At 58.1% G+C, this 18816-nt stretch overlaps 1 protein-coding gene across 3 annotated transcripts in view; it reads right to left on the bottom strand.

The window, feature by feature from the left end:
- Positions 1–848: 848 nt before the first annotated feature.
- Positions 849–18816, bottom strand: part of LOC115499393 (DAB2 interacting protein) — a 46716-nt gene continuing 28748 nt past the window's right edge. For 2 of the 3 annotated variants that reach the window (XM_030293270.1, XM_030293272.2), the window contains exons 8-14: positions 17567–17768; positions 15701–15879; positions 12900–13788; positions 12077–12229; positions 9807–10000; positions 5189–5276; positions 849–3967 (exon numbers count right to left, since the gene is read on the bottom strand). In XM_030293270.1, coding sequence (XP_030149130.1) covers positions 3800–3967; positions 5189–5276; positions 9807–10000; positions 12077–12229; positions 12900–13788; positions 15701–15879; positions 17567–17768 — 1873 coding nt within the window. In that variant the 3' untranslated portion in view covers positions 849–3799. The remainder of the gene's footprint in view (positions 3968–5188; positions 5277–9806; positions 10001–12076; positions 12230–12899; positions 13789–15700; positions 15880–17566; positions 17769–18816) is intronic. The other variant, XM_030293271.1, reaches the window with a different exon arrangement.

Here is an 18816-nt window from a genome sequence, read left to right as displayed (position 1 = left end):
GGAGCACCCGTGGGCTTTCCCTCTGGGAGTGCTGGACAGCCAGGGCCCAAGTCTCTGGCATGAGCTAGAGATACCTGTGTAGGTGACAGACCAAGGTCTCCCATCGGGTGATGACTGGATACATCCCCGCCCCCTAGAGTATCCGGGCTCCTGTGCCTGTGTCATTTCTGAGGGGTTGGGCTGAGGCCTGGATGGGCCCCCTCTTAGCCATGTGTCAACAGGAGAGGTGTTGACCCCTAGGGGTTACTGGGTGGTGCCTGGGACCTGCTGAGTAGGACCCAGGGCTGCAAGGTCCCCGTGCAGCTGAAGGGGTTTGGGGGATGGCTTGTTTCAGAGGCCCTGGGTTTGGCCTTACAAGTGGGTCTGGCTTGTGACAGCCTCATGAATTGGGGCCTTCCAGGCCTTAGAAGCTTGGTTTAGCCCAGCTCAGCCATGACCTGCTGGGGACATGGGCCAAACTCTCCCCTCTGCCCTGGAGTCAGATTTTAGTGGGTGGGAAGGCATCTGAAGCAGAGCCTGGCAGGAGACGGTATCTCCTGCAGCGAGTGCGGGGGCCACGCCATCCCCCTGGGGGTGTGGGACCAGCAAAGAGCTCCCTTCTGAGCTTGTCAGAGCCCGGGAAGGGCCCTGGGAAGGCAACGCTCCAGTGCCCAACGGGAAACAGGCTCAGGTCACTCGGTAAGCCAAGACCAACACTACTACCGGTTCCGGGAGGGCTCCCCTGTCTGCAGGTACCACCGGAGGGAACCCCAGGGCCAGTCCCTTGCTAAAGGACAATACAAACCCACAACTCAAGAGTCACCGCCTAGGAAATGTCCTGAGACGCAGCTGAATGGAGGCGAGTCAGGTTTAAAATAGCTAAATAAATCTTTAATATTTCTAATTGCAAATGTACAGAAATTGCACAGCCACACAGTCTTAGAACACCAACAACTTTCTCTGTACATTATTACACAGTTCAAAGTCGCAGCTGGGAGGGGCTCCAGCCAAGACTCCAACGTTTGCGTGGTTTTCTTTTTCACATACTTACAAAAGGGGGAGCGGGGGGCGGTATGGGGCCGGGGGTGGATTTGGGGCCAAAGGTGTAGAAAAGAGGGGCTGTTTCCCTGGACAGCCTGCCTTCCGCTGATGGGCGGGGCGGCAGGGAGAGGCGTACCCCATATCCCCCCCCTTGGGGGCAGACGCTCTATAGGGGGGAGGTGGGGGGGGCGTGTGGAGCTCTGGCCTTGGTTCCCCACCCCCCCCTTTCTGGGCAGTCGGAAAAAAGTCTTCACTTATAGGAAGTTTGGCAGTTTCCTTCACCCTAAACATAAAAGTTAAGCAAAAAGTCAGGCCTCTCTGTGCCGGCCAGGGAGGACAGTCGTCTCCAGCAGGCTCTGGGCCCAGGGCCTCACCTTCCCGGAGCAGGGCCTGCCTTCCCTCACTCCCCCTCCCTCTGGCCCTCTGGCACCCTGGCCCCACCCCGGGACGCAGGTTCTGTGTGGCCCGGACAGGGCGCGTGTCCCCAGCACCCCACCCAGACAGCACACTGCAAAGCCGATGGGTACATGCCACAGGTGGGGAGAAACCCCGACACCGAACCCCAAATCCCCTCCTCCTGCCCAATACTGTTCTAGATTAAAAAATAAAATACAAACCATCGGAGAGCAGCGGTCCCGGGCAGCCCTCGGCAGCACCAGGACTAAAGGACTATGTACAACCATTAGGTGAAATAGTTACATTACAGTCGAACACCGAGAACATTTACAAAAATTGTCAGACTTGCAATTCAGATAAAAATCTGTGAAGAGTCTGTACACTTTTACAGTTTTTGCACTAAGTAAATAAGGCTCTCGGCCTGAGAGCTCACACCCACGCCAAGGGCCACCAGCACCACACGCATGCTGGCCTCCTACGCCCTGCCGTCCGGGCCCTGGGAACCTCCCCCCGTATTGCTAAGAGGCGCTCAGTCCGAGGTTGCTCTACGAGGCATCGAGGCATCGGTGGGGGAGGGGTGGGGAGGAGGGGAGGGCTCACCGGGCAGCGGGGGGATGAGACCGAACCAGAGGACATCACTGGGGCCAGGCCCTGCCTGTGTGGCCACAGGTGGGGGCAGGGCCACAGCCCCCACGGCCTTCCTTCCTGAGGTCTGTGACCCTTAGGGGCCTGCCCTCTCCTCAGCGGCAAGTCTCTGGCCTAACTGAACTGCAGGTTTCATCTAAAAGCCCCTGCCCAGAGGCCAGGATGGGGCGCAGCGTGGTCTGGGCCACCCTTCCCGCACTCGACCTGGTGGGCTTTGTGGTGACCCTGGCCCTGGCTGCGGCAGGAAGGGCTCAGGGCTCTTCCCCAGGGTCTCAGCTTCCTGAGGCCAAGGCAGAGGGGGCAGCTCGGGCAGCTCGCCTAGCCCGGGCTCTGCCGGGGAGGGGGGCAAATGCCCAGCTCTTGCTGGAGACCCCCCAGGGCTGGGGGTGGGACCAGGGAGGGACTGAGACAGACCCAAGCTCCTGACCACCTATGTCCCGCAAGGGGTGGGGATCAGGGAGGGCTGAGAAGCCACAGAACGGCCTAGAGCTGAGGAAAACCGGCCCCAGCTGTGGGATGTGCCCCTCTCCTGTCTGCAGCGCCTGGGTCCTTGGCCGGGGGCCCGGGAAGGGTGAGGAGGAGGCCGGCCGCACACACGGGGCCTGGTGCAGGCCGCTGCTGTCTTGGAGAGGGAGCAAGTCTAACATCCTCCAGGGCCGCTATTTCCCATGCAGTGCGCACGCTCAATTTAAAAGGCCCCTGTGTTCCAGCAAGCGAGCAAGCGGGCTTTTGTTTCTAATGCATACTGTGAAAGGAAAAAAAATCACAGTTATCCACCTTCTCAGGGCCTGCTGGCATTAGAATTTCTTTTAATCATCAATCAGGAAAGATCAGCCTTCCTCTCAGGGTAAGCACCACCAGCTGGCCACTCCCTGCAGGGCCACTGTGCCCTGGTGCACTGGCCCCGGGAGAAGGGCAGGGATCGGGCACAGTGCCATCTGGGCCACCTCTGCCCAGATCTTTGGCTTTAGGGAGCCCTCGGCCTGGGCAAGTGAGAGAGGCTCCAGATCCTCCCCGCAGATACGAGGGCCCAGACGAGCGGGCCAGGATCCTCACTGGGTCTGTTTGGCAAAATAAGGAAGGAAGGTGGGGGTGGGGGGGAAGAGGCAGGGAGTCTGGGGACAGTACAGGGGTGAATCCTCGGTTCCTCACAGCCAGGCAGGTCCCTGGACAGGCCGCATGCAGTGGCAGGGGCTCGGGGGAGCCCTGCAGGACAGGTACTCCGGCAGCTCCGTCCTCCCCACCCTCTCCCTGCCCGCCGACCAGCCTGTCCGTCCGCCCCTGGAACTAAGGGACAAGTCCCTCAGGGCAGGGGCCTGGGCCCCTAGCTCTCTAACCCTCTGCCCTGCGGGCGCTCTCTCCCTGGGGAGGGGGAAGGGGTACATGCACTTGGCCAGGTCAAGGAAGAAAGGTGACACACACCAAACTCAGTAACCGACGGAGACGTACTTTGGCAGGCCCCCTGCTCCCCCCAGGCCGCCCCACCCCCAGCGTGCGGGCCTCTCCGGCCTGCACCGAGCTCGCTTCTCGGGCCAGAAGAGAGGGGAGCGGGCCCACGCCGCGTCAGTCTGTCCAGGCTCCCCGTGCGGCACCTCCTGGACCGCAGGTGGAGGGAAGGGGAGGAGGCCTGGGCCCCGCCTTGCCCCTGCGCGGGAGGCTGCGACTGTGGGGGCGCTCCTCCCCAGGCCCCAGGCCGAGGCCTGCTCTGGGCCACCACGGTCCTCCCTCCTCGGGCAGGTTAACAATGGCTGCTGTTTCGGAACTCGCCGTTCTCGGTAATCTGCAATTTGGTGGGGTTGGTGGGGGAGACGCCGTTACGGGCTTGCATGCTGTACCTCTCTTTCAGCTGCGTCAGGGCACTCATGAGGCGGGCGTTGGCGGCGTCCAGTGAGGCGATACGCTTCTCCTGGGGGCAAACGGGGCATTAGTTGGGGCCACGGGAGGGGTCCTTGGACCAAAGGGGGGCTGTACTGGGGCAGGGGTCTCCCTGGGGCTAAGTGTGCCCACCAGGGGTGCTGGGAGGGGACGGGGTGGGGGCACCACGAGTACACTAAGTGTGAAGGGCAGGAAAGGCGGGGCAGTGGGTGTGCTGGGGAGGAGGCTGGGAGGAGGCAGGAAGGAGGTGGGGGCTGGGAGGGGGAGGGGGTGCTGGGAGGAGGCAGGGAGGAGGCTGGGAGGAGGTGGGAAGGAGGTGGGGGGCTGGGAGGGGGAGGGGGGTGCTGGGAAGAGGCAGGGAGGAAGCTGGGAGCCTAGGAGGCTGGGAGGAGGCAGGGAGGAGGCTGGGAGGAGGCTGGGAGCGAGGCTGCTGAGAGGAGGCCAGGGAGGAGGTGGGAGGGGGCCGGGGGGAGGGGAGGAGATGAGTGCGGAGGAGGCCGGAGGAGGAGGGAGGAGGAGGAAGAGGAGGAGGAGGAGGAGGAGGAGGAGGAAGAGGAGGAGGAGGAGGAGGAGGGGAGAGGAGGGGATGTCGACGTCACGACACAGAGGACCTCCTAGAGCCTGCCTTCTGACGACGCCTCTCACACCACTGCTGCTCACCCAAACAGCAGCCCTAGTGGTGTCACCTGTCAGCCACCTGAGCCCCAAGGGTGTGCGCCCTGGCTCACGTGCATGTGCGAGTGTGTGACACAGAGGTCACAGCTCCTGGTCAGCCTGTGCTGTTTACAGTCTGACCAAGGCCTGGTCCTATTCCCGGGTGAGTGAGAGGAAACAGTGCAGTGAAGGAGAATGGTGGCCGCAGTCTCTTATGTGCCACATCTCTCAATGCAGCTGGGGAGCCACAGATAAGAGCCCCCCTGCTCCATCTGCCCAGCCTGCTGTCACCTGAAGCCATCCCCGTTCCCCTCCCAACCGCTTCCAGTCCTTGCTCAGCACCCTTGGGGAAAGGCAGTGCCCACCAAGTCGTCCCGGTAGGGAAGGACTTGCCCCACCACTTTCACAGCCTGTCCCCATGAGCGTGTGGTCCATGGAGACCTTCAAATCTGACTTTCCAGACCAGAGATCCTGGCCTCCTGTTCCTCCTCAGCTTTTATAGTGGGGGGCATTAATGAGGATGTAGAGATCTCAAAGTCACCCGCTGCCCAACCCAGGTCCTTTAATGCCTATGGCTGAGCACAGGGCCGGAACCCACCTGGGCATCGATGATCTTCTGTTTGGAGTCTACAGCTGCTTGCATCTCAGCGTGGTCTTTCTTCAGCTCCTCCTCCACAGACATCAACCTGTGACCACACACAAGGACAGTCGAGCTGGCACTTGAGGGAGGTGAGGAGGTGGGTGTGGGGGCGTGGGGCCTTGTGGGAAGAAGCCATCACACCTGCACAGTGGGGACACAGCAGGGGAGCCCCTCCAGCTGGCCTCCAACAGCCGACATGAGCTGGGTCTCCTTCTTCCTTATGCTTTACCTACTCCAGACTCTGTTCCCAGATCCCCCAGAAACCCTTGGAGCTGCCCATTTCCCGATGTTCTTCCAGGAGCCACGGTGGTTGGGGGTGGTGGTTAGGTCCTCACCGCCTCCCAGAGCAGGGCAGGTGGGGTAATGCCGTAAGACCCATGGCACAGGCGGGAAGACGAAACCCCGAAGGGCTCTAGGGCTTTCTCCGCCGACTCGACATTCACCAAGGCCGTGCCAAGATGTACCAGGCACTCAAAGTAGCGAGATGAAAAGTACAGATCTCCATTGCTCAAAAAGTTCACAAAGCAGCAGGGACACAGACAGGCAGACAACAGCCTAGAGGCTATGGGAACAGAGAAGAGGAAGTAGGCAACTGCGCTGGAGGGTGGGTGCACTTACCGGACATCTGAGGGACAAGCAAGTCTGAATGTGGGTAAACGTAGGGAAGACGGGAGGAATACCGTCTGCAGAGGCTCAGAACTAAGGCATGTGTGTGTCTGTTGCCAGCTGCTCCCTCCCTGAAACCCTTTCTGGCTTCACCTTGCCGGTCCCTCACACACCTGCCAATCACTGCGGATGACACCCACCTTCTGATGCTCATCCTTTAGCTTCCGGACCCCACGCTCTCTGGGTTTGCCTCCTAGCCCCAAGGCTACTGCTCTGCAGATGCCTGTCCTGCCTGCTCCCAGCATGTCTCCACTGGGGTCTGCCCAAGCCCCTGCTCTTGCTCTCCAGACAAGCTCACCTACTCCCAAGGCTTCATCCCCCTCTCTACCCGCACAACTTCTCCAGGCCAGCAGAGCGGTCCCCTAACCCCTGGGTGAGCACTGAGCGCCTGTCACAGAAGGTACACAGAGAGGTCAACGGTGCTGGGGCAGGTACCCGCAGGGCTGTTGTGAGAAGTCGGTGGGATCAGCGGTTGGGGAGCACTGATCAGGAGGAAGGGGTGTGGGGCCATGCCAAGGGGGGGTTCCTTGTCACAGAAAGATCAGACATTGAGAAAAAAGCCCGTAAGAAGGGGGAAGGGAGCAATAGGGAGAAGACGGGCATTAGATGGTGTCAGTCAGAAGGGAAATTACTCTAGGGGAGAGACTTGTGCTTCTGGCTGGTGGGGTAACAGGGACTGGATTTACCCTTCTGCCGTCAAACAGTGACCACAATAAACAAACCAGAAAACCGAATGACATGTATGAAAAAGTGGTGTCCAGACACAGAACAACTGGCAGTGTCTCCTAAGACAAGGGAATGCACGAGCTGAGCCCCTCTCACGGCCTAGAGTGTCCAGGCCAAACAAAAAAAGAAGGGAAGTAATCTCATGGAGTAGAGGAGACCCAGGGAGGCCATACCCAAGAAGAGGAAGACACAGAGAGAGCTCCACATATATCCTGAGGGCTCCCCTTGAGTCTCTGGCTGAGGACTGGTCTGCATGCACCACTGAAACATGAGAACAAAACAGCCCCAGGAAGAGTTAATATTCCTACCTGGCAGGGTAGGAAGACGTGCTAACACAGGGGCATAAAGCAGAATCCTCAGAAGGAAACTGCCTCAATATGGAGTCAGATTAGGTTAGATTAAAAGCTGTCCAGACCCACCCCAACAGAGCTTAAACGTAAGCCTCAAAAGAATCAGACTAATTCCAAATAACCTCATTGTGTCCCAGAACAAAGCCCAAAAACATTTAAAAGAACACAAAACATTCCACACCTAAGCAAAAGTCACAATGTCTGGCATCCAACCAAAAATCACCAAACATACAGAGAAGTAGGAAAATGTAACGGATAACCAGGAAGAAAATTAATCAATAAAAAACAGACTCAGAAATGTCACGGATGACAGAATTAATAGACACTGAAACTATTGTACATACATTCCACATGGCTGAGAAAATAGAGGAAAGCAGGAGCATGATGAGAAGAGAAATAGAATTTAAACCAAGCCGAAAGTCTGAAGGTGAAAAATACAGTATCTGAAATGAAATGAAAAAAATACTGATAGGATTAATAGCAGATTGGACATTGAAGAAGAAATGATTAGTAACCTTGCAGACACAGTAACAGAAATGATCTAACACACGGCAGGAAAGAAAAGTGAAAAAAGGAAACAACAGAGCATCAGTGCAGTGTAGGACAATATAAAGCAGCCTAACGTATGTGTGATGGGATTCCCAGGAAAGAGACTGGGGAAGCAGGATGGTAGACTCACAAACTCAAGAAACATGAAGGAAACTACGGCAAGGACCATCTTAATCAAATTATCGGTGATCTTAAAAACAGCCAGAGAAAAAGATAGCTTAAGTACAAAGGAACAAAAATAATGACAGAATTGCTACTATTATAGCTTGAGAATGAGGGCCCGACTGGGCCCACTGCCTGTTTTTGTAAATAGCCACACCACACACATAGTTCTGCTGCAACAGCAGAGTTGAATACTTACAGAGGCCATATGGCCTGCAAAGCCTAAAATATTTATTATCTGCCTTCTTATGGGAAGTTTCCAACTCCTGCCCTAAAGTGACAACAGAGACATAGCTAGTAAGACAATAAGCGATAAAACGCAATCATAAAAAATGCACAATCCAAAAGAGTCCGGGGAAAAAAGGGAACAAAACAGATGGTACAAATAGATAATGGTAGCAAGATAAGAGATTCATACATAATTATATTGATAATTACATTAAATGTAAATGGTCTAAACACTCCAATTAAAAGGCAGAAACTGTCAGATTAGATAAAATGCAAGACCCAATAAGGTGTCTATAAAAGAAATTCATTTATATAGAAAGACACCAATAGGTTAAAAGTATAAGGATAAAAAAGGATACACCTGGCTAATATTAATCAAAATAAATTGAGACACCTGTAATTAACGTCAAACAAAGTAGATTTCAGAACAAAGAATGTTATGAGGAATAAAGACGGTGATGTTATAATAATAAAGAGATCAGTTCATCACCAGCACGTAACAATCCTAGATGTGGTTGCAGAGTTTCAGTGTACATAAATCAAAAACAATAGAAAAGAGAAATACACAAATCCATATTATGATTAGACATTCAATATCCTTTCCCCAAATAGTGATAGAATGGTAAACAAGTAGCCACAAAAACTGGTAAGAATCTAGAGTTAAACAATGCTAGCAACCAAACTGATCTAATTTGACATTTCCATTACTGAGGAAATACACTGTGATACTTAGTAGAAATAAATGCGCTAAGTAAGCCACTGAATTCAGAGACCACACACTCCTCAGAGAAGAGATACAATGAGGAAGAGGTGGTTAGTTTGAGAAGCATTTCCATTCCCAGAACCACACACACAAAGAACAGAGCTGGCTGTCAAGTGAACAGTGGATTAACAGTCACTCTGGTTACAGGATCTCTGCTCACGTTAACCATTTTATAATGAACACACCCATAGGTAAGTGAAACAAACAGTAATTAGGAGCAGAGAAACGGGTAGTCTAAGTAGGAAGAATCTGGAAAGGGTTTCTGTAGTGGACAAAACATGAGGCCAGGTGGGGAAACTTCTGGGTATGGCACACCTGCTAAATCTGTCCAGATGACAGGCTCTTATGCCGTGAAAACAAGTTAGAAAGTCCACGCTGTTTCCTCTGCTACCTTGTATTACTGTCATAAAGACGTGAACTTCACGATCGGGACGCTGTGGGATGGCTGGGACGCTACACCTTCACTGTGCTCCCTGCCTACAGACGCCCTACCCATGGGTGGAGACAGAGAGAGAATGAGAGAGAGAAAATCAACACAGGATGCCATCTAAGCCATCAATAAAGGTGAGAGTCAGCATCAGAGCCAATGGTTCCCTGGAAATCTTTCCCAGGTAACCCAAAGGCACCTTAAACTGGAATCGCTGGGACACCCCAACTGCTCCCCTCCCCTGACCCTCATCTCAGCAACTGGCACCAAGACACCCAGACGCTCTTGGTAGAAACTTGGGGGATATTTTGCCTTCCTCCCCCCACCACCTTCACCTGCCGAATGTAATGACATTTATGCCTACTTTTCCTGCCCAGAATTGGGTCCTCACTGTGTTTCAAGGCGCCCCCAATCCTAGCTCCCCTGACAGGGCTTACCAAGAAAACAGGACTCCTTACAGGGCCTTGTCTGACCTCACTCCTGCCACGCCCGACTTCGCGTTCCACCATCAGTGCACCCTGTGCCGGGTAGGGCTTCCTGCAGTCCAGGCTGCCTGACGCCACACGTGTGCCATGCTGTCCCCACTGCCTGGGACGCTCTCCTCCTTCCACCCTTGGCTCATCCTGCGGCTGATCAGCCCTTCCCCTCATCAGGAGGACGGCCTGCCTGCTCTGTGTGCGGGGGACCAGAACCGGCTGCTCTCACCTGCTGATGATGCCCTTCATCTGGATGTCCTTGTCCTCCTGCTGCCGCCGCAGCCGCTCCTCACCCTCCTCCAGCCGCGCCTGGTACTCCAGCACCAGCTTCTGCGTCGTCTCCTCCTGGCACTTGAACAGGGTCTCGTACTCCTCCAGCTTCTTGGTGGAGATCCGCAACTTGTCCTGCAGCACGGCCAGGTCCTGCCAGGGGGGCGGCGCGCCAGGGGCACAGCACCCAGGACAAAGAGCACACCTCGTGAGCCCAAGCGGGAGCACGGGTAGGAGGGAGCCCAGCTCGGAGACTCCTAAGGAGCCCAGCCAGAGGGGTGGCGGTGACACGCAAGGCCTGTCCCCACCCGGGGCTTTCTCCGCTTCAACCTCCCACCCCCAGCCTGGCCTCACAGCTGTGAGGGAATGAAGACTCACACCCAGATCTCGGAAGTAACGGTTTAACTAGGGCACTGAGGTTGTTGTTGTCGTCATTAATACAATAAACAAATGTTAAAAACACTCTTAGATATATTAAGACCTGACAGCATCCTGAGAGATAGGGACTCTACAGGAGGGGAAACCGAGGCCCAGAAGGCAAGGTGACCCGGTCACGTGGAGAGTGACTGACCAGTGGGGTAAGGTCCTAGCCTCCCAGCCTCTATGTGAAACTAAAGCAAGAGTAGTGGTGTGGGGAAGTAAGGGGGAGACAGAGAGGTTAAAGGGGGTGGGGCTGAGGCTAGAATCAAGGGGCTGGGGGCCAGGATGCCATGACAGTATGGGGGCTGGAGGAGGCAGGAAGAGGCTCTCCTTGAATCCCAGGCAACGGAGGCCTAATTCACTTCAGCAAAGGACAGCTCAAAGGTTAGGAGGCGGCAAATCCAGAGAGCGGTGAGAGACCAGCCCCAACTCAAAGCAAAGGTCCTACAGCAAAGCTGGATCCACAGAGAGCCTGGCTCCGGGAGAAATGACCTCGGCCCGTCCCAAGTCTTGCCGAGCTGGCCAGAGAGGGGTAGGGAAGACCCTCCCAGGTCTCCGGGGAGCTCGAGGGAACAAGGCCTCCTGGATTTGCCTGTAAGGGTTAGTAGTGGAGAGGGTGAGAGAAACAGGAGCTCGTTCAGCCACAGAGCAGCAAGGAAAGGGGACACCCCAGCTGCAGCCGGACCCCTGCAAATGGTCTGGGCGGTCCTTGCAATTCACAAGTGGGAACTGGAGTCTCAGAGACGTGCAGAGCCCAGCCGGCTCACGCAGGGAGCCCGGGCGAAGGCTGGCTCTCCTTGCTGCCCAGACAAACGCTGGCTCTTGGAGCACTGTGCCCCACGTCCCCTTGTCCCCTTCACGTAATTATGGTGAAAGCAGGTGGATGCAGTGGACTAAGGGGATGGTGGAAGGTGGCGGAATGCAGCATGGACATGAACCTCGCCTTAGGCCAGGAGGAGGGAGAGCTGCCACCCTGAGCTCCGTGGAATTGCCCGAGAGGCTGCTACAGGCTTTCCTGGGGCTGAGAGGCGAGGGCACCTAGGGAAGCGGGGGATGTGGGTGCCATGCTGGGGTGGCCTTGCAAGGGGCCCCGTGTTGACCTGGGCCTGCAGGGGAACATGAGAACCAGCCATGGATCCAGGACAGGTGCCATAACAGCAGGGAGAATTTGGGAGGACAGAAGCCCCTCCCACTGCCCCCGCCAAATGCTGGATGTGTGTGGTGGGGTGGAATCTGGATATTTTAGAACCATTTTTTCTCCCTAGGGGGAAGCAAGCCTCGCAGTAGCAGTCTGGCCCCACCCCTTCACCCTGGCTCTTTCTCTCTCAGGCCCTGGCTAGGCACAAAGCCAGAGTGGGGGGGCCTGGCTGGGGGGCCGCCCTCCCGGCTGCCTTGGGGACCCACACCACTCTGCTGCTCATGCACGAAGCGCCCCACGACGGTCTCCATGTGCCTCTTTGGCATCCCCCAGCCCTCAAGTCCGGCACTCTCAGAAACTCAGCTGCCCGGTCACTCAGGGAAGGGGCCTCCCAGAGGTCTGAGGACCGAGTCCTGGGAGTCTGGATTCAGTACAATTTCCAGTGAGTCTCGTGTGCAGCCTATACAGGAATCCTCAGCTCTGAACTAAGCCCTTCTTGCTGCTTCTACTTCCAGATTCCACTGGCTGCCGTCCTCATGGGGGACCAAGGGTTGAGAGAGGACTAGCCATACACAGGAAGAAGCAGCACCCTTCATTCAGGGCTCAAGGGGAGAGAACGTCGTCAGGCAGGCAGCCCCGCCCTGCCCCACACTGCCAGGGTCCGGCTTTACCTTTTCTGCTTGGCTGAGCTCCTCCTTACTCCTTAGCCTATCCCTGTGGGGGGGGTCTGGGCCCAGGCCCTCGTCTTCTAACAACTGCGCGTTCATGGTCAAGAGCCAAGCGGCCGTGCGGTCCAGGGCATTGGGGCTCACGGGTGAAGGGCCCTACAATGAAACACAGCCGTGAGGGGCTGGAGGGAACAGGGGGGTGGGACGAGGTGAGTCACGGGGACAAGTGGCTCAGAGGCATGGCAGGGGCAGGGGGTTTCCAGCTGGCCAGGCGCCTACCGATGCCACCCCCAACTCAGGAACTCCCATTCTCGATGGCGGCCTGAGGCGGAGTCAAGAGAGCTCGGCCAGGCAGGTGGTCATGCAAGTCACAACACATCTGTCCCACATACTGTGTGCGGCCCCAGGGTGACAGGAACACCATTCGCCCCAGCAGCTGAGCCCTGGAGGCCAGCTGAGACACGAAGGTGGGGGGGGTGGGGGTGGGGGGTGTGTGCTGGGGGTCTGGTTGACTCTTACCCTGGGCAGGGCTTTATCAGGCCTCCAGCTGGAGATGGATAGAGCCCTCCCTCCTTTCTCTCCCTGACTCCCACTGCCCTTGGGAGAAGTGGCAGAGAGACCCTCAGGCCACGCTGTCCCTGATTCAAGGACTCGGGCGGGGGCCAGTGGCCCCCGGGGGAGGGGAGGTGGTGTGCGTGGCAGGACGGCGGGATGGGCCACGTGCGGCATCACTCAGCGTGGGATGGCAGCTGGGCACAGGTGAGATGACCAGGAGGAGCAGCGCGACATGGGGGATGATGGCCCGCCCTCGGACGACAGCACTGACCTGCTTGTGCACCGCGCGAGGCTTCAGCTCCGGGCTGTCACCCTTGGATGAGGACGACGGCTGCCGGAGCCGGGCTCCGGGGCCAGCCCAGTCAGGCGAGGCCGACGCCAGCGGTCCGCTCGAAGGCCGCGGGTACTGCAGCGTGCTCAGCAGGGCGGGTGGCGTCCGGCCACGGGGCGCGGGGGGTGGCGGTGGGGGCGGCGGCGGCGGCTGGTCGATCCTCCGCTGGGGGCCGGCGCTGTTCTGCCGTGGCACCGTGGGCTGCCCGCCCTTCTCAGTCAGTGACACCTGCCGCCGTGCCAGCTCCCCGGGCCGCCGCGCCAGCTCCTCGGCGGCACCGCCGAAACTTCCCAGCTTGGCGGCAGCTGCCAGCTCCTCACTGTTGCTGTGGGAGCTCAGGGAGCTATGGCCCTCGGAGCCTGAGTCACCAAGGCCGCGGGGCGAAAGCGGCAGGCCCGCCGCCATCTGGTACACGGGGTTCTGGAAGGAGAGCGGCGCCAGCAACTGGGGCCGGCCGGGGGCGCCCTCGGAGGTGCCCGGCGTGGTCGGCGTCTGGCCCGCCCGCCGCACCGTGGCCAGCCCTGCCAGGCTCGCCGGGGCCGCCCGGGCCGGCCACCCGGCCACCAGCTGCGATGCCGGCGCCTGCCCGTCGGCAGTGAGGGCGTCGGGGCCCGCCGGGGAGCCAGCCTCCCCGTCCAGCGTGCGGGCATCTTGCAGGTCCACCATAGACAGGCTCTTGCCACCATTGGCCATCTGAAGATCAGGCTCGTTGGCTTCCGAGTAACTCGAGCTGCGGGCAGGTGAGGGCTGGACCCCGGAGGACCTTGTGACAAAAAACAAGTCCTTGTTTTCGGGGGTTGGAGACGGTAACCGGGTGAAATCTATCAGACTGCAGGGAGACAAGCACACACAGGGAAAGAAGGGGGAAGAGAAGAACTGTGAATGTGGCCAAGGCGGGTCCAAACCGAGCGCCCCGCCGACCTGCCAGGGCCTGGCAGCCTAAGGCAGGGCTGGGGAGGAGGGAAGACGGGGTGGGGGAGAGGAGGTGCGTGGGCTGCAAAAGTGGGAGAGGCTGGGAGCAGTGGCCCAGCTGCAAACCAAACCACAGCCCTGGCAGCCGACCCCGGCAGAAGCCCCCACGGGGACTGAGTGGCCAGGGTGGCCGTTCCTGCACAGAACCTCTACTCTAGGGGCCAGCGCTGCTAGTTCCAGGTCAGGCTGCCTGGTACGCCTGTTCCTGGCTCAGCTGCATCTTGGGACACAGAGTGCTGGCGCCTGGAGTGTTCTGGAAAACTCCCCTCAGCTAAGCCCCAACCCACAATGCAGTGGCTCTCTGCTATCCAAGGGTCCTGCACTAAGAACTCTGACTTCAAAGCCGCAAGGGCCCCTGCTGCCTCTTCCCTCTCGTTCCTCACCAGACTGATAACCAGAGTGGGGACCCAGTGAGGCCTCCCCCCCCCCCCCGCCCCACCCCGCCTCCTGCTGCCACCTTTGTCTGACTGGCAGGCGGGGGCTGGTGTTCCTGGCAAAAACAAGGACTCAGAGGAGGATCCAAAGGTGTGACTCAGGCAGGGAGGGTCTGCACCTGCAGAGGCGGAGCCGTACCCACCCCCAGTCTTCCAGCCTCTTCCCTGGCCCCTCCCCGGAAGCCCACTCCTTAGAAGGCACAATGTGGAGGGTCAGGTCGGCTGTGGAGGGAAGGCTGGGGGAGGTAAACAGGCTCTGAGCGGGCAGCGGTTTCAACAATGGGGAGCCTGGGATGGAGAGGAAGTGACAAGTCCCAACTGATGGAACTTGGGCGGGGCAGGCTGCAGCCACTCGGCTGGACACCGGCAGGCAATGGAGCCGGAGAAACCCAGACCGGCCTCAGGCTTTGGCTGTCGTGCTACACACGCAGTCAGGTCTCCTCGGAACCCACGCGCCTGGCTACCTCTTAACCAAGGTGCGTCCCCTTCCACCTGACCCGCTCTCCTTCATCTGGCAGGTTGTGTGAACGGACCCCCGGGGCTCAGCGGGAGCTGGGAAGCACCCCAGTCCTGTGTACCACACACCCTATTCTGGATGTCCGCGCCCTCGCCTGCTTACGAGCCCGCTGCCGTTGCCACCTCAGAGCAAGACCCAAGTCCCAACTCGGCTGCATAAGCCTTACTAGCCGGTCCAAGATGCCCCCTGGGAGGGCAGTGTGTGAGTGGGGCACAAACGGTTCACTACACATGCCAAGTCTTTCAAAGGAATGTCCTCATTTTGACGTTAACATCCAAGAACATTCTGCCTCCCTGTCCTCAGTCTGAGGGCGGGGCCTCGACACCTCTCCTAGTTTCTGGAGCGCCCAGCCTCAAAGCCTTGCAGAGTGACCCAGACTCCTGCTGAAAACACGTACACTCGAATGCCACTTCTGGAGATTCTGATTCAGACCCAGGAAATACCAGAAGAGGTATTTTTAACACACACCTGGGTAATCTAAAGGCATTTGGGACTAGTGATCGTTCTTCAACAGAATGTATTGTCTTTCTCCAAGCCTTTGTTTGTGCTAGTTCCCCTACATAGAATGCCTTTTCCACCCATGGAAACGTTGCTTTTCCTAAAAAGCCCAAAACACATTACCTCCTCCAAGAAGCCTTCCCTGATTTTTCCCAAATGGAGGCTCACTGCCTACAGCCTGCACAACACATTTCAAGTCTCAAGTAGCTTATCTTATAAACGTTTGTGTAGACATCCTCCTCCCCAGTGGCAACTGCAGGCAGGTTGTACCTTGTCTACACGCGCACCCCACAACAGCCGGTACGCCTGGCCTCTCTTACCCAGAGAGATCATTCTCGATCACCATCTTCTGCAGCCCGGCCGAGATGCTGCTACTGCCAGAGCCAGGAGTGGAGGCCAAGTCGTTGGTCCCCGTGAGCTGCCCACTGCCTGGGGTACTCAGTGCTGTGTGGACATCCCTCAGGATTCGAGGCAGGGGTCCCAGTTTGGATACAATGTTCTGCAAATACACAGCAAGTGGCAGGTGTGACCTGTGGGCGCCACTTGGGGAGGCCAAGTGCACTGCACCTGCTGGGGTTCAACACTGCTGAGGAGCCACTTGGAAAGGCAGGCCCTGCCCTCCCCTCCCCACCTGTCAGACCCAACAGGGCCGGGAAGGAGCTGGAAAGCCTAGGAATCTGCAAATGAACATTTTTCCCCAGCCCCCCAGATACTTCTGGCGGTGGGGGGGTGGGGGGGTGAGAGGCCTAAAGGGAGAAATGGTGACCTAGTCCAAGCCCTCCACCTGAGAACATCCCATCTCCATGCCCCAGAGAGGGGAGCCCACGAGGAACCCCAGAACTTCCCACAGCAACACCTCCCTATCCGAGAGACTTCTGGGATGGCCCTCTGCTTATGCACCGGCCTCCGTGGTTCTGTGCAAAAAAAGTGTGAGAACTCATGCAGTCAACAGCATAGACTTGAGAGGCAAACACCTCGCTTTCAAATTCTTGCTGCACTGCCATCAGCTGTGACGGCGGCTGCCATCTCCTGTGCTTCCTGCCTGCTGGTGCAGATGTGGGTGTCGGAGGCAGGCACGGGACGCCGTAAGCGGCGGCAGTGGGAGTGACTGGTGTTGGCAGCGGTGGAGAAAGAGAGGGCCTTGGCCCTGCTGCCGTTTCCTGCCCTGTGTCTCTTGAGCCAAAGGGGAGTGGGTATCAGCGAACAGACACGACCGCAGCAACAAGACGCGGGGATTAACCCGTGTGTCTGCAACAGGGGCTAGTGAAACGTGTACTCCCGTGCGGGACAGCCTGCGGCCATCCGAGAGGCCACAGCGGCGGCGCAGCCCCTAGTGACACGGCAAGAGGACAACAGAGCCAGGTGAGAAATGCACTCTGCAGTGCTCACTTCAACACAAACAAGAACGGAAAAGAACTCTGTGCCTGCATGGGTACTTAACACACGTGCAGACATATCTAGAAAGCTACACACTGGAGCGCCCTGAGCGGTCACCTCTAGGGAATGGGACGGGAGCAAGGAGGCCTTCCATCCCTGTTCAGGCAGTAACCACGTTTGTAAAGTGGTCTCTTTAAGCCCGGGGAAGCAACAGATATTGTGGAAGTGGATCCTGACCGGACTGTTTGCGGTGTGGGCTGGGGCTGCTGGGGCGACGGTGGAACCCCGGGCCACCGAGGGCGCAGGCCAGGCGGCCGCAGCAGGATCAGACATGTCTAGGGAATCAGATTTTCAACTCATGGTCAAGGGTAATTCTGGAAAGGTCTGCAGCTTCCTGCCTGATGTGTGGAGGTGCAGCATCTTCAGTGTCTATCTTTTCACATCAGTGGCCTTAAAACCTAGAACGAGGATATTTTCAGAGAAGCAGCTAAAGATGATCACGTTTCTCACAGGTAGGGGGCACACCTTCACGCACTCAATGCTGAGTGTGGACAGCTAAAGCCCCCGTGGGCAAAGTGGGCTCCCGTGGCTGGTGCTGGTGACTGAATGGGACACTGCCCATCAAGGGAAAGGGGCTCAGGGACGCTGAGGGCAATGCTCACAGGGCCTGGCCTGGAACCTTGGGCTCTGGCACCCGGGCAGGCGAACACTTTGACCCCCACAGTTAGTCCAGAAGGAGGGGCAGCCCTGGGCTCTGCAGCCACCTCTGGCCCGGCTCTGTCCCCCCTGGAGCCCGTGGGGCCAGGCACCTGCTCCAGCTGGCTGACGGCCTCCCAGAGCAGCGAGTGCAGGCTGGAGAGCTCGCGGCCCAGGTCGATGTAGCCCTCGAAGCCGGCCGTGTTGGAGACGGTCTCGGGGTTGGAGATCTCCAGCAGGAAGCGCTGCATGTTGGTCCACTCGTGCTCCAGGAACTGGTTCATGAATGACATGTACTCCTCCTTGCTGCCAAACCTGGACAGAAAGCAGAGAGGGTAAGTGTTCCGGGGCCTGTCCAGGAGACCCCCTTTGAGTCCCCCCGCCCCCACTGTGGCTGCCTCTCCTACCACTCACTCCACCAAGCCAACACATCTGCTCTGGCTCAGGGCCCTCGTTCCCCGCTAAGGCCAGAGACCCTTTCCCAGACCTCTCCTCACAGGACCAGAATGTTCTGTGGCCCTCACTCCCCATTCACTGCTGGTCAGTCTCCTTCCCTCTTTCTTCCAAGTTTCAATGGCTTGGTGTGCAGGTGACTTTTAATGCACACTTAGCGGGGTCTCTCTGCTGAGCTTTCAGGCGAGTACACCCACGGGTACCTCCCCTGTCCTCAGCCTGGCCGAGTCTGGCCGACTCAGCGCTGTCACCTCAAACCCATGCCGCGCTCCTGGGCTTCCTATCCTAAGTAGGGACACCGCTGTTCCCCCAGAGAGCTCAGCCAGAAGCCTGGGGGTGGCCAGCTTCTCCCTCTTCCTCCCCACCCGGCTAGGCCTGCTGACTTTACCTTCCAATCACCCCCGACCTTAGCCGCTCCCCACCCCCAATACTTCCACGGCGGTTTCTTCTGTGGGAGGGAACCACAGCTATGCCCTCTGCCCTGTCTCTCTGCTGCCTGCTGTGCTCTCTCCAGACCCCATTCCCCATGCTGTCAGGCTGACCAGCTCAGGACCCAGAATGGACGAGGGCCATCCTCCCTGTGGGGGACCCACTGCCCCACCTGAACTTCAAGATCCCGCTGTCCTCTTGGGTCTCGCACCCCCCTTCTCCGGGCCTGCCATGCAATGACTCGGGAATGCCACGGTGCCTCATCAAGCCAGCACACGGGCCTCCCGGGGCCTGCCCCGCCTCTGTTCCTGCTGCCTCTCCGTGAGCAGGTGACTGCCTCCCCACCTCCCCGGTCCTGACACACAGCAGGGGGCGCATCTCCTAGGAGGACAGGGCTGGGGCCCTCCTAGGAGGCCTGCGTCTCTATCACTGCTCCGCTGCTTCCTGCCCTCTCTCCCTGATCAAATGTGGGTCCAGGAGG

The sequence above is a fragment of the Lynx canadensis genome, chromosome D4 (genome assembly GCF_007474595.2).
Source record: "Lynx canadensis isolate LIC74 chromosome D4, mLynCan4.pri.v2, whole genome shotgun sequence".
NCBI lineage: Eukaryota > Metazoa > Chordata > Mammalia > Carnivora > Felidae > Lynx > Lynx canadensis.
Note: the sequence above shows the minus strand (reverse complement) of the source record. Positions and strands in the feature narration are given on the sequence as shown.